The 27,979-nt window shown below is 56.6% G+C and overlaps 1 protein-coding gene across 1 annotated transcript; it reads left to right on the top strand.

Moving 5' to 3' along the window:
* The first annotated feature begins 10 nt into the window (after positions 1 to 10).
* On the top strand, positions 11 to 20,354 carry CAPNS1 (calpain small subunit 1). Its single transcript, XM_075016646.1, has 11 exons — positions 11 to 134; positions 4,961 to 5,187; positions 13,642 to 13,675; positions 14,704 to 14,793; positions 15,186 to 15,243; positions 15,940 to 16,004; positions 16,601 to 16,669; positions 17,341 to 17,419; positions 17,501 to 17,617; positions 18,788 to 18,846; positions 19,479 to 20,354. The coding sequence occupies exons 2-11, from the start codon at positions 5,003 to 5,005 to the stop codon at positions 19,503 to 19,505; spliced, it is 783 nt and encodes a 260-aa protein (XP_074872747.1). The 5' UTR covers positions 11 to 134; positions 4,961 to 5,002; the 3' UTR covers positions 19,506 to 20,354.
* The last annotated feature ends 7,625 nt before the right edge of the window (positions 20,355 to 27,979 follow it).

Raw genomic sequence — 27,979 nt, 5'->3', positions numbered from 1 at the left:
GGACCCGGCGGCTGCGGCGCCCAGCTGCAGTGACTCGCTCGGGCGTGGTAGGTCGCGCAGTCCCGGCCCGGCCGCTGACACAGGCCCGCTGCAGGCAGATCCCGGAGCCCCGCGCCCCGCATCGCCTCTCGCAGGTAGGGCCGGGGGGGCCCGTGGCGCGCTGGCTCCTCACCCCCGCGTCCAGCCCCCTGTCCTGGTCGCCGGTGCCCCAGGTCCCTGGGGGGGCAGGTGCACCGCCCCCCCCCCGCAAAGCCCTCTGCCTCCCCATGCGCACCGGCCCCGCTCCCATTGCTGCCCCGTGCACTGGAGCCCTGAGCCCTGCCCGCCCCCCGGGGCTCTCGGATCCCCCCCTTCCCCCACCGGATCCTCGTGGGCTCCCCAGCCCCCCCCCCGCTCTGCCCTTTCCCTGGAGGTGAGGGGCCCCCTGGGTCGCCCCCTCCCTAAGAAGCGCTCTGACCCCTGCCTGGGAATCCCTGGGCCCCCTCTAGAGCCCTAGTGACCTGCCTCAGCCTGAGCAAACTTTTTTATGCTGGGCCCCACTTTTTGTCCCTGCAAATAGCAGGACCCCCTTCCCACCCCCCCCCCACCCCCCACCGCCTGCTTAATGTCAGCCAAACCGGCAGAAATGTCAGTTGTGTGCCTGTGTGTGTGTGTAGATCTGTGTACTCGAATAAACATCTTTGGGCACGTGTAAGAAGTTTGTAGAATGTAAAACTTTATGACTCGGTTTGTGAGTGTGAATGATACACACGCCCGAAAACCGGGGCAGAGTTAAACATTTTCATAGGATAAATAAGCCTGATGTCAGCAGCCGATCTTGCTGTGCCCCCCTCCCATGAGACTTCATAACCCCCCCCCCCCCAAGGGGGCCCACCCCCACTTTGCACACTGCGGATCTACCTGCTGGCTAGGCCCTTCTCTCTGGTCCCATCCCACTTCATCCCTTCCCAAGTTGCTGCCCTCTTTGGGGTTCTCCCCCGCCCAGAGCTCTAGCCCTGTGGTGCTCACCCTTTCCAGATTTATGGGCGCGTAAGCTTTCGTGGACACAGACCCACGGTGTCAGATTGGGTCCGTGCCCACGAAAGCTTATGCTCCAATAAATTTGGTAGTCTCTAAGATGCCACGGGACTTCTCGTTGTTTTTGAGGATACAGACTAACACAGTGACCCCTCTGGTACATCTGCTGGAAAGGCCGCTGGCTTGGAAAATCAGCCATAAAAATACAGCGTTACCCAGCCGTGGACATGGCCTGTTACAATGCACAGTTATATCCTCGTTGGGGCGTCTCTCGTATTTACACTGCAGTGGCTCGCTGGTGGACTGGTGTAAACGAGTCCCTGCCTGTCAGAAATTTCAGCTGGCACTGAGTTCGCGCGGGCTGGTTCTGAGGTCTGCAGTAAAACTAGGCAGGGGGGGTTGCCCCCGTTGGAAAACCACTGAGGTTACCCCCTGAGGTGTATTTCCCCCTGGCAGAGAGCTGCTGCTCCGGGGGTGGGGGGTCATCTTATGCTTGCCTCATGGGATTGCTTCTCTACACCTCACTGGATTTCTCCCTGGGGAGGCATCTTGTGCCTCTCTAAACTGGATCCCTCCTTCCCCTCCCCATCCCTCGTACCGTGATCCTCTGGGGGGACGTCTTCCCCTCCACCTGGATTTCAGGGAATCTCATGCTTCCTGCGTACACGGGATTCCAGGGGTATCTGCCCCTGCTTTACACTGGATTCCCCACAAGGGTCTGTGGTCCCCCTCCATCCTGGATTCTTCCCTCTCTGCAGGGATTCCAGGGACGTGTGTGTGTGTGTGTGTGTGTGTGAGAGATTCTCCTTACACCGTTGCTGTTTACACCAGTTCCTCTCGCCCGCTCCGGGACTGTGGCTGTGTGTGCTTGTCTCCCTGCAGCAGCCGCGGGAGGCAAACGTTGGAGGGGCTGGGGACCAGCAGGCCTACAAGGAGGCTGAATTCTCCCCTTGCTGTCCCTCAGGATTGGGAGATGGGGGAAGCTGGCGAGGATGGGATGCCTGCAGGGGGGTGGCCCTTCCCCTCCCAAGTAAGGGAGCCAGGGTTGGGCTTGACTAGGCCTCTCCAGCCCCCTGTCCCAGGGATTCCTCAGGGGAGCTTTGTGTCCGGGGGGGGGGCGGGAAGGGCCCCCCTTTACTCACTCCCCAGCCAATGGCTGGCTTGCTCAGCTTTGGGCCTACTAGGCTTCTTGTAGGCTGTGTTGGATAGCTGCTCCCCACTGTCTGCCCCGCCACCCCCACTGGAGCCAACGCCCCATTGTCTCTCTCTTCCCCACCCCCCGGGCATCTGGCCTGGCGCCCAGAGGTCTCCTGCGGCTCTGGTAGCTGCTTCTTTCCCCAGCTGAGGCCCACACCCAGCTCCTCTGCCCTTGGGCTGCTGCATTTCCAGCTCCGGGGCGCTCTTCTCCCTTCTGTGTGGCCTGGAGGATGGGTTGGGTCCTCCCAGCTCCTGGGTTCAGTTCAGTGACCTCAGGAGTGGAGGGTCTGGTGATTAGAGCAGAGGGGTGGGAGAAGGGAAGTGGGGTCTAGTGGTTAGAGCAGCAAGGCTGGGCACCAGGGCTTCTGGGTTGTGTTCCTATTTCTGGGAGGGGAGTGCCGTCTAGTGGATAGAACAGTATGGGCTGGGAGCCAGGCCTCCTGGGTTCTATTCCCAACTTGGAGGGGAGTAGAGTCTAGTGGTTGGAGTGAAGAACTTGACAGCTGGACCCCTGCTTCTTTCCCCGCCCTTCTTGGTTAGAGAGAGAGGTGGGTGGCTGCATCCACGCAGCTTTTACTGTCCTACCGCTTGTTCTGGGAGCCAGGTTGGCCTCGGGAGCCTTGCTAGAGCCTTGCTGGCAGAGCCCCTTGTGAGGCACAGTCAAATCGGACCAGCCCGCAAGTCGAGCAGCAGGTGTGTCTTTAAACAGTCTGTGCCACGTGCTGTCTGCCAGGCCTGGGATCAGGGGTTCTACAGCTAAGGAACCTGTGTCTCTTGCATAAAACTCATAGAATCCAGCTTGCTCGCCTCTAACTGCGCGGGGAGAGTCAGTGGATATGTTTGGTGAGGAGCTGAGATGGGCAGTGCTGCTGCTGTTTGCTGCGGGGGCCCACTTTCTGGCTCTGTTAACTTTTGTCTCTGTTCACTGTAATTCTGCTTACAAACACGCCCCAGACAATGCCCCACTGTTCTTTGATTCTCACGGCCTGGGCACTGCTCTTCCTGCAGCACTGGCTTTAAATCTTCCCTGGGGTCTGCTGCAACTGACCAGCCATCTCCTCTGCTCCAAACAAAAGAGGGAAAACTGTCGCCAAGGAACCGAAATTCTTTTGTGACTTGTCACTTGGCAGCAGGGGCTGTACTGTAAATTAACCCTCATGGTGCCACGTGGTGGGTATTCTCCCCATTTCACAGCAGGGGAAACTGAGGCACTGAGGAAGGCTTGATTGGCCCAAGGTCACACAGGAAGTGAATGGCAGAGCTGGGACACCTGACTCCATTCTCTTCCAATCCAGCTTAGAGGCTAGAGGTCTGCTAAGGCTTAATTTTTAGGCCTTCCTAGGATCCGTGCCTGAGCCAGCAGCTGGGACAATACCAGCGCCTGCCCCTGGGGTTGGAGTGGCAGCAGCTGCGTGTCATGCGCGGGCTACCTGCAGCTGCGTCCTGTGTGCTGTGAACTGAGAGATGCAGCTTTCCCACCCGACCCAGGCCCAACCCTTGCAGTGGGGGGGTCTGTGCCCGCCTGTGGCTGTGTGTGCATGTCTCCCTGCCGCAGTCGTGGGATGCAAACATTGGAGGGGCTGGGGACCAGCAGAATTCCCCTCTTGCTGGCCCTCGGGATTGGGAGATAGGGAAAGCCTGGGAGGATGGGATGCTTATGGGGGGTGGCCCTCTCCCTCCCAAGTAGCCAGGGTTGGGCCAGATTAGGCCTCTCCAGCCCCTTGTCCCAGGGATTCGTCAGGGGAGCTGTGTGTCTGGTGGTGGGGGCAGGAAGGGCCCCCCTTTACTCACTCCCCAGCAGATGGGTGGCGCTCTATCCTAGAAAGCTCTGTGCTAGACCAGGGGTGCACAAAGTGGGGGGGGGGATTTCAGAAGCGGGGGGCTCAGCACCATTGGCCGCTGGGTCTCAGGCTCATCCAGCTCGTTAAGAACGTTGGACTACGTTCCTGTTTTTATGTCACTGATTAATAATGTTTTTACCTTCTACAGACTTTTTTCTGACACGTGCCAAAAGGGGTTTTTTCCGTACGAGCACAAGCGAAATCTCCCTTGCTTTGGATGACACGAGACAGGCTGGGGGTGGTGTCATGTTAATTGCGGAGATGAAAAGTGGGGCCCAGTGTAAAACGTTTGCTCACCCCATGCTAGCCTGTCTCCTGTTGCCAGAGCTGTGGAGAAACCCGGGAGTCCTGACCCTCCTCCCCTCCGTTCTCACACTGGGGGTTAGAACTCAGGAGTCCTGGTGCCCAGCCCTGCGCTCCAACCACTAGACGCCGCTCCCCTCCCAGAGCGCTCTCTGCCTGCAAAAGCACAGCCCCCCTGATTCCAGTGGTTGCGCTGCAGTTTGATTCCCTGTTTTGACAACCCCCGATCCGGATCCTGCAAGGTGCTGCACTCTCCCTCGCCCCAGGGAGCCAGTAGGAATTAGAGGGCGCTTGGTGTGCTGCAGAATTGGGCCCTGGAATGGGCCGGGAGTAACCAGGGGCTTGTGCCTGCTGCTTGCCCGCTTCTGAGCAGCCTGTGTTGTGAGGCTGGCTGAGCAGACACTGTGGGTGGTGCTAATGGGGGCAGCCTGCCAGCCAGTTACTCCCGAGTGAAGGGACGTGTACTCTGTGCTGCAGTCCTGCCTGAGAGACAAGTCCTCTCTGCAAGGGGTGGCAACGTTTTGTTGACCAAGGCCAGCGCAGAATGATCAGTGGACTGAGAAAGGGGGGCACTGACCAGCCTTGCCTCGGTTTTCTTGCAGCTCCTCTGTTTGCAGATTTTCCTCCAGCTCGAGGCCGCCCAGATGTTCCTCATCAAGAACTTCCTAGGAGGGGGCGGAGGAGGTGGCGGCGGCGGTGGAGGCGGTGGCATTGGAGGGAACATCGGGAATGTGATCGGAGGGTTCCTGAGTGGCGGCGGTGGAGGAGGCGGTGGAGGTGGTGGCGGCAGAGCCATGGGCATCATTGGGGGAGTGATCAGTGCCATCAGGTTAGTACATGCTTTTGTCGTTGGCATTATGCTGCGATCTGCGCTCCACAACCGAGATCAGGGCCCTGTCGGGCCGGGTGCCGCCAGACACACAGCGACCGAGGTCAGGGCCCCGTCGGGCCGGGCGCCCCCAGACACACAGCGACCGAGGTCAGGGCCCCATCGGGCTGGGCGCCCCCAGACACACAGCGACCGAGGTCAGGGCCCCGTCGGGCCGGGCGCCCCCAGACACACAGCGACCGAGGTCAGGGCCCCGTTGGGCCAGGTGCCCCCAGACACAGCGACCGAGGTCAGGGCCCCGTCGGGCCGGGCGCCCCCAGACACACAGCGACCGAGGTCAGGGCCCCGTCGGGCCAGGTGCCCCCAGACACAGCGACCGAGGTCAGGGCCCCGTCGGGCCGGGCGCCCCCAGACACAGCGACCGAGGTCAGGGCCCCGTCGGGCCGGGCGCCCCCAGACACACAGCGACCGAGGTCAGGGCCCCGTCGGGCCGGGCGCCCCCAGACACACAGCGACCGAGGTCAGGGCCCCGTCGGGCCGGGCGCCCCCAGACACACAGCGACCGAGGTCAGGGCCCCGTCGGGCCGGGCGCCCCCAGACACACAGCGACCGAGGTCAGGGCCCCGTCGGGCCGGGCGCCCCCAGACACACAGCGACCGAGGTCAGGGCCCCGTCGGGCTGGGCGCCCCCAGACACACAGCGACCGAGGTCAGGGCCCCGTCGGGCCGGGCGCCCCCAGACACACAGCGACCGAGGTCAGGGCCCCGTCGGGCCGGGCGCCCCCAGACACACAGCGACCGAGGTCAGGGCCCCGTCGGGCCGGGCGCCCCCAGACACACAGCGACCGAGGTCAGGGCATTTTTCATCATGGGCTCTCAGAAGGTTGTATTAAGGAGAGCAAAGACACAGCAAGGTCAGAATGGAGGCGATCTCGAGAGATCACCTGGTCTCCGCCCTCCGTACTGAGATGGGGCCAAAGAAACATTGAACAGCCCCAAGAAAGGTTTTTTCCCCAGCCTGTTCTTAAAAGCCTCCAGCAACGGGGATGCCACAACCCCACCAGGGAAGCTTAACTCCCGTTGGAGTTAGAAAGTTTTCCCTGATATCTCACCTAAATCTCCCTTCCCGCCAGCTAAGCCAGGTCCTTCTTGTCTTGGTTACGACAGTCTTGCAGCCCACTAAAATGAAGGAGCCCACTCAGTAGCCTAGGTTGCCTGTTGCCGAACTGGATGGAGACCTTCCAAAATCATTACACGCTGTTATGCTCCTAAGAAGCACATGAGATCTTTGTTAGGGAAGAGGCCACACGCCACGTTTATTGAGAGCACAATAGAGAAGTCACTGGCATATTCCACACCCCGTCACCCCCGGTCTGTTGCTCCCATTCAGTTAGTTGGCCAAGCTCATGAAGTGCAAGGATGGATTGGGAGCAGGTTCCTTTCGGCCCAGGTTGAGATCCCAGTGGAAAGGACAGATGAATCCGGAGTCTGAGGCAGAGCTGCCCCCTTCTTAGACCAGTTTTCTTGCATTTGGATCAGGGGATTTTGCATCTGTTTGTTTCTTTCTCATCTCTTATCTACCGTCTCATGCTGGTTTTGATCACTGCTGTCTTGGTCTCATTGACATCTGCCTGCTTTCTCCTCCAGAGTCCGGCTGTATGCTCTCTTCTCGCACTTTAATGAGGATATGCAGCTATACCAGTGCCTGTCCTGGTCCCTGTCTAGAACATATGGGGATGATCTCACACCTATCACACATATTCTTCATTCACACAAGGGGCTTTCATTAGCGTAGAGACCACAGGTCGGCAACCAAAACGGCAAGAAGAGCCACTTTTTCCAGTTCGGTAAAAAACTCATAATTCAAGAGCCACAATGCACGTGAATACGAGACGGTCCTTAACGAATAACATCAAACCAGATATTTTTGTAACCCCTATTTTAAGAGCAGTGCGCACACAATGATTTGTAATGTGACCCATGTTTGCTGCAGGACGGTCACAACCTTTTTATATATTCTCTTTCCTCATACTTCACATGTGTGTGGTTGTACCACTGTCTGCCTGACTTTCACTCCCAAACCTTCTCTCTGGAGGACACTACGAGGGCGTTATCCAGCATTTGGAGATCTCATATCGTTTGCTATTTAGATATGACAAAACAAAAAAGCGGTCATGTAGCACTTTAAAGACTAACAAAATAATTTATTAGGTGATGAGCTTTTGTGGGGCAGACCCACTTCTGCAGATCTTCTCTATTCGGCACCGGTGAGGAATCTGGAATATTGTGTCCAGTTCTGGGCCCCCCAGTATAGAAAGGATGTGGATGTGCCAGAGCAGGTTCAGCGGAGGGCAACAGAAATGATTAAGGGGCTGGAGCACATGACCTGTGAGGAGAGGCTGAGGGATATGGGCTTATTTAGTTTACAGAAAAGAAGAATGAGGGGTGATTTAATAGCAGCCTTCAACTTCAGAGATGGTTTAGACAGTGCTTGGTCCTGCCCTTGGGGCAGGGAGCTGGACTCGATGGCCTCTCGAGGTCCCTTCCAGTCCTATTCTATGATTCGTGAAGAGGGGCTCTAAAGAGGATGGAGAGAAATTGTCCTCAGTGGTGACAGATGGCGGAAGAGGGAGCAATAGTCTGAAGTTACAGAAGGAGAGGAGTAGGTTGGATATTAGGAAAAACTACTTCACCAGGAGGCAAGTATCGGAGGAGGTAGCTGTGTTAGTCTGTAGTTTCGAGAACAACAAGAAGTCTTGTGGTACCTTACAGACTAACAGATATTTTGCAGCATAAGCTATTGTGGGCAAAGACCCACTTCATCAGATGAATCCAAAATATCTGTTAGTCTATAAAGTGCCACTAGACTTCTTGTTGTTCACCAGGAGGGTGGTGAAGCACTGGAATGCGTTGCCTAGAGAGGTGGTGGATTCTCCATCCCTAGAGGTTTTTAAGTCCCGGCTTGACAAGGTCCTGGCTGGGATGACTTAGATGGGGTTGATCCTGCTTGAAGCAGGGGGCTGGACTAGATGACCTCCTGAGGTCCCTTCCAGCCCTGGAATTCTATGATTCTGTGATCTGGAATAGTGCTGAAAATGAACTGGCACGACGAATATAAAACGGAGAGATAGAAAACAAAAAAATTAAATGAAAACTGACAGATCAGCTGGAGGCGGGGAAGGGTAGGGAGGAAGTTACTTCAGGCAAGTGTCTATTAGGTGACTTGCCTGAGGTCGCTATAATAGCAAAGATGGGAAGCTGTCTTTGCAACGCCATAAGGTAATTGTGGTCGAATTTGAGAATAAATTCCAGTTCAGATGTCTTCCTTTGTAATCTGGTTTTATAGTCTCTTTGTCGTAGGATGCAGATTCTCAGGTCTGTAACACCTTGAAATGCTCACTGACACATTTATATGTATTCAGATCCCTTATGTCTGATTTGTTTCCATTCGTTCTTTGGCGAAGTGATTGCCCAGTCTATCCAATATACATACCAGAGGGGCTTTGCAGGCACATGATAGCATATATAACGTTAGTGGAGGCACAGGAATACGGGCCCCCAATCGTGTAACTGACGTGGTTTAGTCCAGTGATGGTGTCTGTGGGGTAAATATGTGGGCAGAGTTGCCAATGGTGACTATTTAGATATGAATTATACTTTTTTTAGACCTTTAGACATTCAAAGATAATCAGGAGGAATTATTTATTTTTTAACTTTGCAATTATAGCGTTGGGCGCCACAACAAAGTCCTTAAAAGAACTGTGTGTGGCTCTGGAGCTGCAGGTTGCAGACCCCTGGTTGAGACAATACAGCATTTAGACAAAACAAAGTAGGAGAAATGTAGCATTTTAAAGACTAACAAAATGACTCACTCAGTGATGAGCTTTTGTGGGACAGACCCACTTCTTCAGATCAATTTCATTTCCAATACAGACTGACATTTATAAGGACAGAGGACCGGAAAAAAAAACTGCAATAAAAACTGACAAATCAAATAGGATTGAAGGAGGGAGTGAGAGGTGGGGGGATGTTGATTGTCTTGTCTGAGGTAATTACGAGCATCAAAGGAAGGGAAGCAGTCCTTGTAATGCATTAGGTAGAATCATAGAACACTAGAGCTGCGTCTACACGTGCACGCTACTTCGAAGTAGCGGCACCAACTTCGAAATAGCGCCCGTCGCGTCTACACGCGTCGGGTGCTATTTCGAAGTTAACTTCGACGTTAGGCGGCGAGACGTCGAAGTCGCTAACCTCATGAGGAGATAGGAATAGCGCCCTACTTCGACGTTCAACGTCGAAGTAGGGACCGTGTAGACGATCCGCGTCCCGCAACCTCGAAATTGCTGGATCCTCCATGGCGGCCATCAGCTGGGGGGTTGAGAGATGCTCTCTCTCCAGCCCCTGCGGGGCTCTATGGTTACCGTGGGCAGCAGCCCTTAGCCCAGGGCTTCTGGCTGCTTCTGCGGCAGCTGGGGATCCATGCTGCAGGCACAGGGTCTGCAACCAGTTGTCAGCTCTGTGTATCTTGTGTTGTTTAGTGCAACTGTGTCTGGGAGGGGCCCTTTAAGGGAGCGGCTTGCTGTTGAGTCCGCCCTGTGACCCTGTCTGCAGCTGTGCCTGGCATCCCTATTTCGATGTGTGCTACTTTGACGTGTAGACGTTCCCTCGCTGCGCCTATTTCGATGTTGGGCTGAGCAACGTCGAAGTTGAACATCGACGTTGCCGGCCCTGGAGGACGTGTAGACGTTATTCATCGAAATAGACTATTTCGATGTCGCAACATCGAAATAAGCTATTTCGATGTTGGCTGCACGTGTGGACGTAGCCTAGGACTGGAAGGGGCCTCGAGAGGCCATCGAGTCCAGCCCCCGCCCCAATGGCAGGACCAAGTACTGTCTAAACCATCCCTGATAGACATCTATCTAACCTGTTCTTAAATATCTCCAGCCATGGAGATTCCACAACCTCCCTTGGCAACTTATTCCACTGTTTGACCGCCCTGACAGTTAGGAACTTTTTCCTAATGTCCAACCTAAACCTCCCTTGCTGCAGTTTAAGCCCGTTGCCTCTTGTTCTATCCTCAGAGGCCAAGGAGAACAAGTTCTCTCCTTCCTCCTTATGACTCCCTTCTCTTTTCCAAACTAAACAAGCCCAGTTCTTTCAACCTTTTTTCATAGGTCACCTTCTCTAGACCTTTAATCGTTCTTGTCGCTCTTTTCTGGACCCTCTCTAATTTTCTCCACATCTTTTTTGAACTGCGGTGCCCAGAACTGGACACAATACTCCAGCTGAGGCCTAACCAGCGCAGAGTAGAGCGGGAGAATGACTTCTCCTGTCTTGTTCTGATGTCTCTCTTCATACCACATGTTAATGTGTCGAATTTAAATATATAGTCTAACTCACAAATCTCTCGCTCTAATCTGTTGTTAAATTCTCTTTGTTCCAGAATACAAATTCTCAGGTCTTTAACAGAATGGCCCACTGCACTGACCGGCTTGTGTGTTGAGTTCCTTGATGTCTGACATCAATTTAGTTTTAACAAACACTCTTCATATTCTTATACAATATTTATCTTAAGTCTGAGTTCAACAGTAGATACAGGTCAACTTTTCAAGTCAAGGGCTGCAACATTGTGCTAAATGACAATGTTATCCTAAACTAAATATAGCTAAAATAGAATTTTATACTACAATGTGGGGGGCTGGCCCTATAGCCACTGGGGACTGTAGCCAGGTCAGGTTAGCTGCATCCCCAGCACTGTTGTTGTTTGCTGTAGGGGTTAGGTCGAAGTTTGTGCTCTCCTCTGGACTTTCTCCAGTCTATCCACCTCTTTCCTGAAAAGTGGCACGCAGAACTGGATGCAATACTCCAGCTGAGGCCTAGACAGCGTGACATAGAGTGGGATTGTTTCTCATGTCTTTCTTGCAATATTCCTGCTAATATGGCCTGGGAGGACATCTGCTCTTTTTGCAACAGTGGGACAGTCATAGCCCATTTTGGATGTGCGCACCTGATCCTGCCTAAGGCTGGGTCTACTCTAGATCTTAGTTGGTCGTAGATACGCGAGTCCAGCTGCTGGGCCCTGCATAGCTGGAATTGACTTGTCTATAATCGACTTACCTGGCTGCCCTCTCTGAGGGAGGTTGACAGGAGAAACTCTCCCCTTGCCCTTCCTTACTCCTCATCAGACTGAGGCATCTAGGGGTCAACTGTCATAACTGGATTTCTGGCAATTACCCCGAGATGTGCAAACTCAGACCTCCCTCCCCCCGAAGACTGACCCTGACTGGGTCCATCTACCAGGTAGCACAGACATGCCCTCAATGACGCGCTTCACATTTGTCCTTCTACCTCTCATGCAGCTGGAAGGGATGTCAGGAGGGCATTGAGTCCAGTCCCCTGCCCTCTTGGCAGGACCAAGCACCATCCCTGCCAGTTTTTTTAAGTCTATTTTGTCCCAGACACCTAAAATGCCTCCTTGAGGATTGAACTCTCCGCCCTGGGTTTAGCAGGCCAATGCTCAAACCACTGAACTCTCCCTCTCTGCTTTCCTGAGGGCCATTTCTCCACTTTGTCCAGATCATTTTGAATTTTAAGCACATCCTAACCTGGGATCATCCCCAGACATCTAAATCGTCGATGCAGACAGGGATCGGCACTGGACCTGGGGCCGTTCCCCTTCCAACGGCACTGTGAACCCTGGATAACGACTCTCTGGGAATGGACCCCCCATGGGACCACCAGAGGAGCATGCGGCTAGGGGGGCTCTCCCAGGCGGGTGAGGTGCCAGCCTGCTGAGACAAAGACGCTGTTTGAGCTCTGCCTTGGAGCCTGGCGTAGCAAAACTGGAAAGGAGCCTGGGTGAGACGAGGCCTCCTGGACGAAGACTGTCCCCAGCTCATTCCCATCCGAGTCTCGTTTTCACTTTAATTCCCTTCCAGCTGTCTCTGCCTTTTTCCCTGTTACCTGGCGCCCCTTGATCCATGGTCCCTTGTGAATCAAGTCGCTTAGGGCCCGGTGAGAGGAGCTGGTCCCCACAGAGCGATTTGCCGGTGAATTCGGGGCTGGAGGAGTCCCGATTTCAGCCTGCAGGCTGGGCAAAGCCAGTGTGTTGAAGGCACCAGGGATACAGAGCAAGTGGTGACCTGTCCCTTTGCTACTCTGGCTTGAGGTATTCTCTGAGTGCAGTGCCCTGCCCTGCTGCTGGCAGGAAGGGCCGGGTGTCAGGTGCGGCTGGGCAGCTCCAGCTTGCTTGGGTTTTCCGTCAGACTGGTTTGCCCACATAGGGGGAACTCACAAGAGACACAGGCCCCCGGAATGCGCCCCTCCCCGCCCCCGCACCCAAGGGAGTGCAGGGAAAGTCCCACCCCTCAGTTCCTTCCCTTCTTCTGGGCTCTTCTGTCATCACGGATGCTTCCCCAGCGCATCCCATGCGAAAGGTCCCCAAGCACTTTGCATAGGCCCTGCAAACCACACGCACGGCAATTCCTCACCCTGCGCTGGCCAGCTGCCACCTCTGGGGTGGGGCGCTGCAGCGGTTCTTACAGGGCTCTGCCTCCGAATTGAAAATTTGGTTCTGCAGTTTATTGCGCCCAGCGTTGTGCACAGGGGAGGTAGCGTAGTCTAATGGCTAGGACGCCGGGTGGGGAGATAGGCGCATTCAGGGCTGCTGTCTCCATGTGAACCTGGTGGTGCTCTGTGCCTCAGTTTCCCCATTTGTGTAGTTGGGAACAGGAAGCGTAATTGCCTTTGTAAAGTGCTCTGAGAGCACGTGGGACTCTAGGGACAGAAGGCGCTGTAACATATATGATAGGGCATCTGGAAGCCCTGGGGCAGACAAGACCTCCTTGGTGTCAGGCGCTGTACAGGCACGCAACAAAAAGATGGCTCTCGCTGCAGCTTTCTGGTGCAGTGTTTCACTTGACAACAGCTGTAGCATCAGTTCTGGGATGCGATTGCCTCAGTCCCCTCTCTGCTGCAGTATTTGCAAAACATTAAATGCATTAAATGGAGAGGATCTGGGCTGGGCTCTTCTGGACTGTATGGCTGTCTCTGACACTGGGCTTCCTGTGTGACCTTGGGCGAGTCTCTGCATCTCACTGGGCCTTAGTTTCCTCATCTGTAAAATTGGCACAAGAACTATTTCCTGGTCTACGCATATGGGAAGCTTTTGGGAGCAGGTACAGTCTCAGTCAGGGTCTGTGCAGTGCAAGGCTCCTGCTGTCGGTCAAGGTCTGTGCAGTGCCCAGCCTGACGGGGCGCTGATCTCTGCTGGGGTCCGGGCAGTGCCTAGCACAAGACCTGATTGTGCTTGGTTTTTTGGCAGCAGTTTGTCCCCGATTTTGGCTGGTGCTGCCGTAAATGCAAATATATAACAACTTTATCAGAGGGACTCGGGTGTTTATAAAAGACCCTTTGTAACGATTTCCTCTATTTTTCCCCTTCTATCTCCCAGTGAAGCTGCTGCTCAGTATAACCCGGAGCCACCGGTAAGCCCTAATTACAGCTCCCTTGTTATAGCCCTCCCTGGGCTGCTTCTAACAATGCGTGTCAGATATTAACAGGGGCCCTGCGCTGCTGAGCTAGAAGCAAAGTGTGGGGCTGGAGCCACATTGGCTTTGTGGGGGTAGGCATGAGCACGGCCCTGTGCCCAGGGTCGGGGCCATGATTGAGAGCTCTGCACTGGGTTTTTCAAAAGAGATCTGCGAAGAGAAGTAAATGGGGTTTGTGTCTCTTGCTGCTGCTTGGTGGCACGCAAAGGACGTCCTAAGACATCCGTCCGGTTGTACGCTAGAAATTAGGGGCTTTTCCCTCTTTGCCCTGGAGGGCGCTGTGGGTGATGGGGGAATGGGATCGCACCCTGCAAATAAAATCATATTTCCTGGAGAGGGAAGGGAAGGTGGCTGGGCTTGATTCAGGTTGTCTCTTTGAGCCGCATCCTCCTCTGGTGGGGTAAACTGGCTCCTGTGAAGTCAATAGAGTAATGCTGATTTACCCCAGCTGGGGATCTGGCCCCATTGACACCAGTGGAGTGACACCCGTTTACACCACCTGGGGCTCTGACACCAGTGGAGTGACACCTATTTATAGGAGTGACACCCATTCACCCCACTGGGAAGCCCATCTCGGATGGTGTAAATCAGGAGTGAGTAGCTGGCCCTTTATGGTTGTCAATATCCAATCCTGTTTAATTCAGTCTGGAGACACTCTTGGGGTCGGGGGTGGGGGAAACATTTTCTGCCAGAGATCCACCCCGACCCGCTTATAAAACCCTCCTGGCAGTGCCATGAAAGTCCCCTGCTTTGCTTGTCCACCCTAACGAGAATTGTCCCCACGTCCAGGCTGTAACTCCTCCTCTTGGACTGGGCCTCCGGTACAGGAGCTGAAATATGTTTTACTAAGGATTTTGTGCCCACCGGTGGGCCCCAGGAACAGTGGCGAGAGATGTTTTAAACCAAGCAGGCTATCTGTTCTGTAACGTTCCATGTCTCCCCCCAACCCGCCCCATTCCCTGCAGCCCCCTCGCAGCCATTTCTCCAACGTGGAAGCCAACGAGAGCGAGGAGGTTCGTCAGTTTCGGCGTCTCTTCGTGCAGCTGGCAGGAGATGTAAGCATTTTGCCGCCCTCTCTCTGAGCATCCATCTGGAAAGGTCCCCTGTCCAGCTGCGAGGGCGTCTCCTTGGGCCCAAGTTTTCACCTCGGGGGCTCCGAACCCGAGGCCCCTTGGGCCTGATTTGAGGGGTGTCAGCCCCAGCCAATTCGCAGCCCTTTCGCAAAGCGGGTCCCAGAATCAAAGGCCTCCTGCCCTCCGACTTCCCCTCTGTAGGTAGCCCTGCCCCGACTCCTTTGCAGCGGTGGACTCTAGGGGTTTACGGGCTGCAAGGGGGCCGCCACCTCTGTCCAGGGTAGCTCAGGAGCGGCTCCCTGGGGGGCGCGCTGGTCCGGGGCGAGAGTCGCTCCAGCCTGGGGTGATGTCTCCGTCTCTGTGCTCTGCGGCAGGACATGGAAGTGAGCGCCTCGGAGCTGATGAACATTCTCAACAAGGTGGTGACCAGACGTAAGTGGGGCCCGTGGGCCAAATGGCGCCTTGGCTGGGGAATTTACAAAATGGTTGAAAGGTCGATGCTGGCTGGGCCCTGTGTCCCAGAGCACAGCCGCGCTTTGCGCATGGTGATGGGGCATCCTGGGGCCACAGAGGCCCCACCTAGGTGTAGCTCCCTGGAAGCTGCATGGCCTCAGGGCTGCCCAGCTGGCACCGTGCATGTATGCGAGGCATCAGTGCAAGGAGGGATGGAGGGCAGCCCCAGTCCAGCCTGCAGCCTGGTGGCTGGGGGAGAGATGGCCTGAACCAGGAGCCTCCCGCAGCCCAAAGGCAGCCGTGCTCCAACAACATCCCCCACCGCAGCCGGAGCTGCCTGGCCCCAGCCCCCCATCAGCTGCGACCTGGCCCCAGACCCCCATCAGCGTCATCCCGGCCCCTCGTTTCCCCTTGTCTGACTTCAGCCCAGGCTCCCCCACAGCAGCCTGGCCCCAGCCGCCCATCAGCTGTGACCTGGCCCCAAAATCTCCCCCCTCCAGACCTGCCGTAGCTTGGCCCTAGCCCCACATCGGACATAGCCTGGCCCTGCACGTCCCTTGCACACCATGGCCCAACCCCAGCCCCCTCTGCTGCAGCTGGAGCAGCCCAGCCCCACGCTCCTCCCTCCCACCCCCATCATCTGAAATTGCCCCAACTTGCTTTCTTGTCTTCCAGATCCTGACCTGAAGACCGACGGGTTTGGGATTGACACCTGCCGCAGCATGGTGGCTGTCATGGACGTATCCTCACCCCGCAGGGATGTCTGAGCCCCGGAGCCTTTGCACAGGCCAGGGCCTGATTGACAGCTCCTGCCCCCGACCCCTCCACTCCCATCCTGGGTGCTTGGGATGGGCTGCGAAGGCTTCAAACCTCCTTTGCTCTCCCTGTATTCTAGGCCCTGCCCAGTGGCTAGTAGGTGTCCAGGCCGACCTAAGTCACACTTCTATGGGCCTTGAGGGGCAGAGAATAGCCACAGCTCAGTGCAGTCAGGCTGTGCCCCTGATCTGCCCCTTATGGGCCCCGTGGGGCAGAGAATAAACACATCGCAGGGCACCCTGGCTGTGCCCCCAGTCTGCCTCCTATGGGTCCTGGGGGGCAGAGACCGGCCCCAGCGCAGTGTGCCCCAGCCATGGCCCCAATCCACTCCTATGGGTCCTGGGGGGCAGAGAATAGCCCCAGTGCAGTGAGCTTCAGCCATGCTCCTGATGCGCCCTTATTCTGGGGCCCGGCTGCCCAGGCTGGGGAGCGCCCTCGCCCAAGGGGCCGTGTCCGCTCACATGGGAGGCCCCGGGTGGCTTTGGTCGGCGCCTTTGTTCCTTGACCGCGAGCGCCTCAGAGCGACACGACTGGCAAGCTGGGCTTCGAGGAGTTCAAGTACTTGTGGGGGAACATCAAGAAGTGGCAGGTAGCGAGCGGGGGGAGGGGCTGTGGCTGCCGTACCCCTTCGGGCGTGGGGACGGGGAGGAGAGGCCTTGGGGCTCCCAGGCTGAGGGGCTTTTCCAGCCCTGCAATCCCAGGAGCCTTCCTGGCTGGCATTGGTGTGTGTCAGTTTCAGCCCTGCATGGGGGCAAGGGGGGGTGGGGGGGTTACAGCTGCATTGCCTGCTGGGTACCCAGAATTCCCAGCACCGTGCCACCACTGCCAGAGGGGTCTCGGTGTCCGGCAGGGGGCAGTTGTGGGTCCCGGCCCCGGCAGCTGGGATCTGAACAGTCCCCACCTGGGGGCAGAGTTAAGGGGCTGCTCTGCCTGTGACGTTCCCTTCTTCCCCCCGGCTCCTGCCACCCCAGCCTTTGAGGGAGGGGCTGCCATGTCAGTGGGGGCCTCTCCCTCTCCTCTCCCTCCTGCCCCCCATGTGCCACTTGAGCTGGGGGAGGGCTTCCTAGTTCCCTCCTCCACTCTGCAGTCCCAGGGGCGGGGGGGATATCTCAGGTCCTGTCCCCTCTCCCCTCGCACGTCTCCTCCATCTCCCTGTCTGGTGCCCCTCCCCGCCCAGCCTCTGTCTTCAGCCTTGTGTTTGCAATGGCAGGGTGGGGGGTGTCCCTCTCTGTTTCATAAGGAACTTGTGCCCCCCCCCAGTGTATCTACAAGCAATACGACGTGGACCGGTCCGGCACCATCGGGAGCAACGAGCTACCAGGTGCTTTCGAGGCAGCGGGTAAGGAGCCGCCAGGGGAGGGCTGACAGGCTCCGTCCCACAGTGACGGGGAGTGACCATCATGCCGCTTTCACCCCCCAGGCTTCCGGCTGAACGAGCAGCTGTACCAGATGATCGTGCGCAGGTACTCAGACGAGAACGGAAACATGGACTTCGACAACTTCATCAGCTGCCTGGTTCGCCTGGACGCCATGTTTCGTAAGTGGCCTGCGGGTCAGGCCCGGGGAAGTGGGGGTTCCAGGGTCCTCTGTCCCCCTCTCCCCTCCCTCCAACCCCTCCGCTCCCATCACTAGTGTGAGCTGGGCCCCTCCCATCTGGTTTTTGTTCCCTGTTCATACAGCGCCTGGCACGATGGGCCATGGTCCTTTGCTCAGCAAAGAGGTGCTACCCAAATACCTCTAATGCCATTTGAACCTCTCTCATCTGACACCCTCAGGACCTGACTGGTGCTGGATGAGAGAATTTTCCAGACGACAGGAGGTCAATATTTTCTAGCTCATTCCCAACACTTCCAGAGCTGACTGGGCTCTCACAAGACATTTAAGGGTGAATTTCAGCTAAAGAACAGCCCAGAACACTGAGAGCCAGGACTGGTGGCTGGAAGCAAACTTTATGGGACCCCAGGAAACTTGGCCACACCCATGATAAGTGATCGTCTGGCTCACTAAAATCACAGCGGATTGCAGAGTTTGCCAGACGAGAGTTCTGTATTAGAGAGGTCCAATCTGATCAGGGCATGGTCTGTGCCTAGGGCTCTGAAATGCTGCCATAATACACCTAATCACACTAAAATGTGCAGCACCTAGCACAGTGGGGGCTGGTCCTTGACTTGGGCTCCTAGGTGCTACTGTAAAACACCTAATAGCAGTAAAATGTACAGCGCCTGGCGCAATGGGGGCAGGAGGAAGAGGACTTGGGCAGCTGGGTGCTATCGTAATGCAGCTAATCAGAGCAAGGCCTGTTATACTAATGGGAAAAAACAACAGCAATTGTAGATGATGTTCACCTGAACTAGTTTCTCTCTCATCCTCACCCCCCTACCTTGCGTGTGGGGGAAGGAATTTCTCAGTGGGAGGGGAGTGGTGTCTAGTGGTTAGAGCAAGGCGGGGGGAGGGCTGGGAGTCAGGACTCCTGGATTCTGTCCCCAGAACTGGTGGGTAGCGACTGGGGAGGTTCGTGTTGTGCCGGGGGCTGCACAGATGCTGTGAGAGAGTGTCCCTGCTCCAAAGGTAGATGCTCCAGCATGACAAGGAGCCGGGAGAGGGACAGCGTAACCAGAGGAGTGCCTGGGACTCACAGATGACCCAAGATCTCCTGAGTCCCAGCTTAACCTTGAGGTCACCCTTCCCCCTCTCCTTCCTCCTGCAGGTGCCTTCAAATCTCTGGACAAGGACGGAGATGGGCAGATCCGGGTGAACATCCAGGAGGTGAGCGAGGTGGGAGGCCGGCTGTCCTCTGTGCTGTCCGGCCAGGGACCCTGATTTGGTTCCTGTCTCCTTGCTGCACCCTCCTCAGAGGGTGGGCTGGGACCTCCTGGGTCGGCGGGTCCAGCCCAGCTCCCTCAGGCCGCCCCTGCTGGCCAAGGGGGCAGTCTCGGAACTTCCCAGCACTGTGATGCAGGGGCTCCACCCCAGCAAAGCCACCAGCTAAATGTCTGGGGCTACAGACCGCCCCCTTCGCCCCCCACTGCACTGGGGTCCATGGAGGATGGCCCCTCCTCCATCCCTGGCCATGGGGTCCTTGGGGAATGGTCCTTTCCACACACCCCCACCCCTTTGGGTCCCCTCCCTAATCTCCACACTCGTACCCCACTGGAGTCCATGGGAATGGCTCCCCTCCTTCATCCCTGTCTATGGGGACTGGCCCATCTCCCAGCCCTGCATACCCCTGCCATTGGGGCCCTTGTGGGATGGCCCCTCCCCACACATCCTACCAGATCCCCGGAGCCTGTTCCTCCCCACGCCCACGCTCCAGGAACCCGTCTGACTCCGACCGGTCTGTTTTCCTCATGGCGCTGCTTGCCACTCTCACCTGACCTCTCTTCCCCTCTCCCCTGCAGTGGCTGCAGCTCACCATGTACTCCTAAGAGCCTGCCTGGACCCCCGGCCTGGAGCACGCCCTGGCCTCTCCGGGCATTGTGCTGCGACCTGGGCCTCTTTGCTCTCGCTGCAACCCGCCCTTCTCTTTGCTGTGTGATTTCCAACCCCGCCTCCTCATGCCCCGATGCCCCCTGCTCTCCGACCCCCAGGATGCCCAGCTGAGCTGCTGCATGCTCTGGGCTGGGGGCCACCAGGAGGCACCACATGGCTGCCGAGTTGGTGGGTCGGCTCCCTTCGGCCCCGTTGCCGCCTGATCCTACTCCGTGCGCTGCGGCTCTCCCTGCTGGGGGCCGGGACAGAAACACAGCCAAATGCACCAAGCAACTCCCCTGTGCCAGCTGACTGAACCACCGATCGGCCCCCATTCCTCCTCCCTGCCTGGAACGTTGCCGAGAGCCAACCGGCTCAGTTCCTTGCCTGCATGCCCTTTCTCCGCTCGGGCCCAGAGTGGCTGGGCGTGGGCCAAAAGACACAGGGGAGCCCACCTGGCTCTCTGTCTTCCTCTAGTGGCTAGGCCGGGTAGAGCGACGTATCAGCTGCTTGTGCTTTTTTAGGTCCAGGGGGACTGGGTGTGATCCTTGCAGACCATCCGATCCAGAGGGGCGTTGGATGGTTTTCAAGTGCCCTGCCACGCCCCAGGGCATCAGGGTGCACGTGCAGATCAGGGGCTGCCTGCTGTCCCGTGCTCTGGGGAGGGCATCCCTCCTGCCTTCTAGAGAGCCGTGCGGTGGGGGGGGTTTGCCGTGCAATGTACCAGCTGTCTGTTATCACTGACGCCTACCGTGTTTTTCTAAAGCTCAATAGAAACGAGAATAAAGTTCTATAATAACATGTCAGCAGAGCTCGGCTGCGCTTCTTTCCCGCCCCTGCGCTGAGTTCCAGTTAATTATATGCTTCCTACCCACCCCCCGTCTAGGAGCTGGCGTTGTTTTCATACTTCAGCCCTCGCGCCTCTCCACCCTCAACTTGCTGCCGGTGTAGCTCACCGAAAAGCAGCTGCCTCTGCGGTGGAAGGCAGCAGCTGTTTGTAATGGCACACACCAACTTAACTTGCCTTCCTGTGGGGTGGGCCCTGTTGTTGGAACGCCTCATGTTCTTTCGTGTGGTGTCCTCACGAATGAGAGCAGCGTGCACCAATGGGGAAACTGAGGCACAGAGCAACAGTGACCTGTGTAAGCTCCCTTGGGAGGAACAGGGAATGCAACCCAGGTTGTCTGGTGTCCTAACCACTGGGTCACCCTTCCCGTTGAAGTGGGGAGTGGGGACTGATTCCCCTTTCAATGTCAAAGGGGGAAATTCTAGGGCTGAAGAATTATCCAAACTGGGATTTCGCCAGATGGATGTTTAGCAGCAAAAGGTCAGTGCCAAAATAAATAAATGGGCCTAATTTTACACTCACCTCACCTCCATTCTAGCTCCAGGTGGTCCTCCAAGGGTTTGCACCCCCTTAAACTGACGCAAACCGATGTTCCGTCTCATCTTTTCCATCCCTGTGGAATAACTTTTATGTGCACTGAGGCATGTGAAAATGTGCACCACCCTTAGAAATACAAAACCCAGCTGTGGGCGCTCTGCCAATCAGCCGGGCGCCATTTGAATCTCTGCTGGGCGGCCACATGAGCATAGAATTTACAATCTGCTGGTGTTAACGGAAGTCAGAGTCTCACCCCGGTACTCTGAGATTTTGCTCTAGTTCCTACATGTTGTCACCTGCCTCAGTCACCTGCCCATCTCTGCCCTGCCAACTGGTGAAACTGCTTAGCATCCTTGCCTGTGTGCAATACCGGATGTGGACCAGCCATCACCTTCCGCCCCAGAGCTGATGGCTTCTTGGTGGTGGTTGGGTGAGTCTTTGTGGGGGGAGGTTTGGGAAAACACCTGGAAAATTCTTCATGGGCAGTGAGGAGAGAAGGTGCTAGGTCACAAGAGGGTGAGAGAGCAGGAGATAGTCCCCTGAGGCAGTGTTGCCTAGTGGCTAGAGGGACAGACTAGTACCTGAGAGATCTGGATTTTATTCCTTTTTCCCTGGTGGCAGACTTGCCTCAAATCCCAGCTCTTGCGCTGGGCATGCTACGGTGGCCTTGAGTTGCTATTACAACATGCTGCTTGCTTGTGTGCCTCAGTTTCCCCATCTGTAAAATTGACATCATTTATTACTCAGGCGGTCTGCTCATTGGTGCAATGTCCATCGTTTGTGTTCTGAGTTTGTCCAGCACCTGGTTCAAATGGGGTCTGACTTGGGACTGGTGCTACTATAATACGCCTACTAGCAATATAAATGTACAGCCCCTGGCGCAATGGAGAGGTGGCTTGTGACTGGGTCTCCTAACATACTGAAGAGCAATAAAGATGCATGAATAGGGCCCCGTGGGGCGAGACATCTGTGGCTCAGCTTGCTGTTACCATAACACACCAAGTATCGTTCCAGGGCAGGGTGAGAATGAGCTGAACGGTACAGTGCTTATAAAGGTGAAACTACAGTCTACCTCCAACTGTTCTTCAGCAGCAGCACGAGAATCCCTTGGGCTGTTGCCAGCTCCCTCTTCTTCCCCCAACTCTCCGGAGCAGGTGCAGTTGGCTTTAGGCATAAACTGACTCTGCAGGGAACTGTGAACTGAATAACCTCAGCACACCCAGCCTTGGAGGAACCAGTTCGGGCAGTGGCCTGGCCCCATCAGAGCTGGCAGGCTGGGGCATGTGGACCTGCTTGGGTCACACCTGCAGCATGTGGGGTTGTTTACGGTTCAGTGGGCATCCCCATGAGAGTGTCACGCCTTGGGGAGGAGAGGGCTGAGATTTTCCTACCCACAGCCTGGGGCACATCACACGACAGCACCTCACCCTACCTCTTCCTGGCCAAGAGCCCCTGGCTTCCAGCCTCCAACCCCACCCCCAGCTCACTGTGGAATCCAGAAGTCCCAGCTCCCACTGCTCTAATCACTAGGCCCCCATGCTGAGCAAGAAACCCAGGCATCCTGCTACCTAACAATCAGCTGTGACCACTAGACTTCTCTTTTCTTCCGATGCTCAGGGCAGAACCCAACAGTCCTGACTCCCTGCCCACCTGCCTCACCAATAGACCCTACTAACAAAGCTGGGAGAAGAACCCAGGAGTCCTGGCAGCCATGCTGTGTACATTGCTTGGCCTAAGGCCCTGTTGCAAAGGGTCCCATCATCCTATAGCTGGAGAAAGGCACCACCCAGCCAAACACATGGGTCAGCCTGGTAGCTAGTGCCACAGGCCACCCCGGTGGAATCCATCTCCTATTGGATTATCCACAGTAAGGCAGCTTGCAGCCAAGGACCGTTTCGTTCTTAGGAGCGGCCGCAGCAGGATCTGCTGGCACTCATGCCAGGACTCTCTTCCTCCTTAGGGCCACAGGCTGGGGGATTTAATGGGCCTGATCAAGGCTGGATGTCCTGCCATTGGCAGGCTGCTCAGCAGGTTCCCATGCGTGCAGGCCAGATTGCCAGCAGGCTAGGTTGCTCAGATTACAAAGATGCCCTGGTATCCAGGCCAGCTCACTACAGTGCCCAGGTTGTCTGTTAACATGCTGGGTTACCATGATGAATTGCCCAGCCTGCAGTACCAAGCTGCCCAGGGGAGTTGCCTAGGTTACCATGCCAGGTTAATCAGGTAACTATAATGACCAGGTTGCCCAGGTTACCATGCCAAGACACCCAGGTTAGTGTGCCAAGATGCCAGGTATGTCACCCAGGCTACTGTGCCCAGTCGCCATCTCCATCCTCACTGCTCCCCAGCTAACGTCAGAGGCTGGAGGTTGCCCCTGGTAACAGCATCCTCAGGTGGGTGGGAGGGTACCAGCCTCAGGATCTTAACCCACCCTATCCCGCCCCCCTTTTCCTGGCAGCCAATGGGAGAGCACCCTGAGCTGCCAATCCGCACAGTTGTCCAATGGGGGCCCCATAGAGGTGGGGCCAATCCCCCCACCCGCCCCAGCCGAGCTGTTGCGACTTAGAAGCAGAACAGGGATCCTGGGACTGAACAAACAACAGGTACAAGGGGAAAGAGCCACTCCTCTGGGGCTGTAGGGGTGGGGGTGGGGATCCCCTGGCCCTGGCGATGGGGGGTCTGTAGAAGGGAGGGTGGATGGGGCAGTAGGAGGGGGTCTGGACAGGGGATGGAGAGTTTCTGAAGGAGGTCTGGGTAGGAGGATGGCAAAAGGAGGGTCTGGGTTGGAGAGAACTAGAGGTGGGGGTTGGGTATTGGAGGGGGGCCTGGGCGGGGGGGGGGGGTCCCTGAAGAGGGGGAATCCAGAGAGTGAGAAAGAAACTGAGGCGGTGGGGGGGTGGTTGGAGCCCAGATTCCAGACGGCGGAGGCGGGGGTCTGTGGGGCGGAGCAGTCTTAGGCTCCCTGAAGGGAGGAGGGGACAGGGCGTCTCCTCGGTCACCCTCCGTCTCCAGCCCCTCCCAGCCTCAGGCTCCCATCTGGATTATTGCTGGGGCTTTCCAACCACCTCCTCCCCACTCCCCGCCAGCCCTTCGGCTCCATGGGGATGCCAAGGGCAGCAGGTATTGGATCCGGGAGGGGACTAGTCTGGAATCTCCACTCAGTGGAAGATGGATGGCTTGTGGCAAAGTGGGGTCAGCCTGGCACAACTCTTACTAGTTGGGTGGTGGGGAGGGGCTCCATGGGGAGGGGTAATGGGCAGGGACCTGGGGGTCTGCGCCCATCTGCAATAATGCACCAGGCACCCAGGTGTCAGCTCTGAAGCCTTCCCACCTGTTGGTGGAAGAGAAATGCCAACAGGCTGCAGTAGGACCTCACTTTGCCTGGTCTATTCCCATAACCCCGGATTAGGACCTACCCCGCAGTGCGAGGGGCTGCACATTTGTGTTGCTATCGGTTGCTTTATGGTAATACCTACCTTTGTATTGTTACTAGGTATATTACAGTAGCATCTGGGCATCCCCCATATTCAGGGCCAGTCCTAGCCAATTGGCAACCCCAGGAAAATTTCAGCAGCCCCTTGAAAATGGCAGCCCCATAATAACCCCAAGACCAGCGCTCTGCCCCAGCTCTGCACCCAGCAGCCAGCCTGATCCTGGAGCGCGCAGTGTGGCGGGATCCACCTGGGAGTGGAGCACCTGCCCAGGAGCAGAGTGCAGCCAGTGCGGTGAGGACCATCCCGGGAGTGCTGGCAGCAGAGTGGGGGCCCTCCCAGCGCGTAGTGCCCCCCTGGGCTCACGCGACGTGGGGGAAAGCTGGCTGCCAAGACTGCAGCCGAGCCCAACATGCCAGACTGGCTTTTTGGAGGCCCCTTGCAAGTGGCAGCCCTGGGCAAACGCCCGGCTCGCCGGCTCCTAAGACCGGCTCTGCCCATATTGGACTCGGTCCCCACTGTGCCAGGTGCAGTACAGCCACAGAACGAAAAGACGATCCCGTTATACTGTATTATAATTTAGATCTTTCACGTTTCCTAATTTCCATTGGCACCGTCGTGTTTTGACAAGAGCAAATCTGTTCCACTGGCTCATTTCGAAGTTCCCACATTGGCATGTTGGGAAGTGCCAGTCTGAGCAGTTTCAAATGTTCAGCTTTCGGGACACAGCGCAATGCCTGGGAGGCTCATTTTCTGAGGGGCTCCAGCCGCATGAGATAGTAACTCCGGCTGCCCCAGCTCCCAATCCCACTGTGGACCAGCACCCGCCTCCTCGGCTCTCTGCATTGCTGCCAAGCCAGCCTGATGCATGTTGATTTCAGCAGGCATGCAGGAGATCTGAGCACCACACAGAAGGCACTTGGCTGTCAGGGGAACTTGACATCCAACAAGATCAAACCCTATATGGGACCACCTGCAATGTGACCACCCAGCTTTCCATCTGGCTATGGGTGAAATGTATCCATGTTGCCATCTGGGAATCTGCCGGTGGGGCTGGGAGATGAAACTCAGAGAGGGGGTAACTTGCCCAGGGTTGTGCAGTGAATCAGTGGCAGAGCTGGAACCAGCTCCTAGGAGTCCTGAGCCCTGCTCCTGTGTCCAAATGTTGTATGGGGATCCTAGGTGCCTCACAGCATGGTCTAGCCAAACACAGGGCAGCCCAGCTGGATTTCAAGGGTGGTTCCCTCAGTTAGCAGGTTTGAGTAAGAATTCTCTAGTCTAGTGGTTGGAGTGGTCTGGAGAGACTGGTAGTCAGAACTGCTGGGTTCTACGGGAGTAAGATCAACTGGTTAGAACAGGAGACTGGGACCCAGGACTCCTGGGTTCTTTCCTTAACTCTGAGCAGGGGGAGGTTGGTGTGTGAGACAGGGCAGGGACGGGGCTGGAACTCAAGACTCCTGGGTTTTATTCTTGGCACTGCTACCTGCTGGTTGTGACTGTCCCCCTGTGCCTCAGTGGCCCACCCTGTAAAATGGAGATAATGATCCCTCCCAGAAGATTCAGAAACCTCTCCACAGAGTTGGGAGATCCCTGGTCGCTGGTTGCTGAGTCATGGCATGACTGTGTTTGGTGGGCATTAAGGCACAGGGAAGTTTAGAACTACAGTGACTCAGTGCCTTCCCCTTGAGTCACTCATCCAAGGACCGCTGAGGACAGGAACAATTTGCTCCCTCCCAGCACTACCCAGGATTTGGTTCAGTGCTATACTCCCCAGGTTACGGGGGAAACTGAGGCACAGAGTGGGGGAGGGACTTGCCCAAGGTCCCCGAGTGAATCAGTAGGGGAGTACTAATTCCAAGCCGCCCTCGCCCTTGCTTATCTATAAACATGAGCTGGTATGCCTCCCTCTTCTCCCTGCGCGGAGAGACTGGGGCCGGGGTAGATGGGAGCTCCTGCCCTGCTCCCCACAGTGCCCCCTGCTGGGAGAACCACTGCACAGTGAGGCTGCTTCTATCATTTGAAGCCTTTGGATTGTGGAAGGAGCTAAACTGAGCTCCAAGCCCTCCTAAAACTGCCCCTTTGCAGTCCCCCTTTCAGGGTTCCCGGTAAGCTGAGCGTTTGGGCAGCTGCCCAGGAAAGATGCTGGTGGTGCCCAGCGGGTTAGCAGAGCACCCCCAGCTGGCAGGGTGTGTTTCTATTTGGTGGTGCACATCGGCCTATGCCTCGGTGCATATCACAAAATTTATTCTGCCCATAGAAGGAAAAGAAATTGAGGGGATGCTGTCTCCTAGCCATTTCTGCCCTGAGATTCCAGACCCTGTGGCTCTTGTGGATTTCAGCAAGAGTGGGGGCGGGGGGAGGGCTCTCAGCACTATGCAGGAGGTACTTGGCACCCAACAGGATCAAACCCTAAATGTGGCCACCTGCAAAGAAGGCAGATTTCCATTTGGCTGTGGGTAAAATGGACTCAGCAGATGCTCCCTGCTCCCCTCCACATGCCAGCTGTGGGGTAGGGTGGGGGCATAGCCCCATTACTAGTGATGGTGGAAGGGATCCCAGATGCTGTGTAGGGCTAGATCCTGGCTTGCAGTGGGAGCCGAGGGAGGGCTGTGCTCACCACCCACACTGCTTGTGGGGGTGTGTGTGTGGATCCTGGGGGTAGATCCGGTGGATCTACGGATTGGGTGAAAGTGAGAGTCTCATCAAGGGTTAATCAACCCCCGGCTGCAGATCCCTCCCTTCCCACCTCACACAGACCAGGGCGGGAGGTTATTATGAATCAGCCAGCTGAGGGGCGCTCCAGCTCAGGCCCCCAGAGAGCAGACAGCACATCAGGTAGCTGAGTCATGGCTGGAAGCTGAGGCCTGGCTGTCACGCCCTGGGGTTGGTGATGCGGCTGTTGCTGTTGTGGCGGGGAAGGAGCCCGGATGCTCTGGGACAGGCAGTGGCAGCTTACAACCCTGAGACAACTGCGCTTGTCCCTGAACCCTCAGATTCTCTCTCAGCATTTCAGCCTCTCCTGCCCCTCCTCTAGGGACCTGTTTTCTGGGTGGGGAAACTGAGGCACCAGAAAAGGCAGTGACTTGCCTGATAGGGCATGGAGCAAGTCAGTGGCAGAGCCAGGAATAGAAAGCAGTTGTCATAAGTCCATTTCAGACCCCCCTCTCTTTGCAGCTGTAACCCATAGGCACCACTCCCCTCCCAGCACCGGGATGAGACCCTGGGCGGCCTGCCTTTCCTTCTTGCCTGCTTGAAGGGTTAAACTCCCTGCCAAAGTGGGGAACAGAACCAAGGGGTCCCTGCTGTGCTCCCCCACCCCACTCCCTGGGCACAGTGCCCCCCAGTGCTGCACTGCCACTGGCAGTGACTGAGGAGACAGAGCCCCCTACTGAGCCCCCATCCTCCTTCCTGCAGCACAGTGCCCCCTAACGGCCAACACTGACTGTCAAGGCCCCTGCTCTCTGCCCCACGAGTCCACAGCCCCCTCCCTGTGGCCCAGCACCCCCAGTGCCCTCCTGGGGCAAGCACTGACTGCCAAGGGTCAGCACCCCCTAATGAGCCCCCACCCCATTCCCTCTGGCACTGCCCCCACTGAGCCCCCCAACCCTGCACCCTG

Source organism: Carettochelys insculpta, chromosome 22 (assembly GCF_033958435.1).
Source record: "Carettochelys insculpta isolate YL-2023 chromosome 22, ASM3395843v1, whole genome shotgun sequence".
NCBI classification, from domain to species: Eukaryota; Metazoa; Chordata; order Testudines; family Carettochelyidae; genus Carettochelys; species Carettochelys insculpta.
This window is presented reverse-complemented; position numbering and strand designations above follow the sequence as displayed.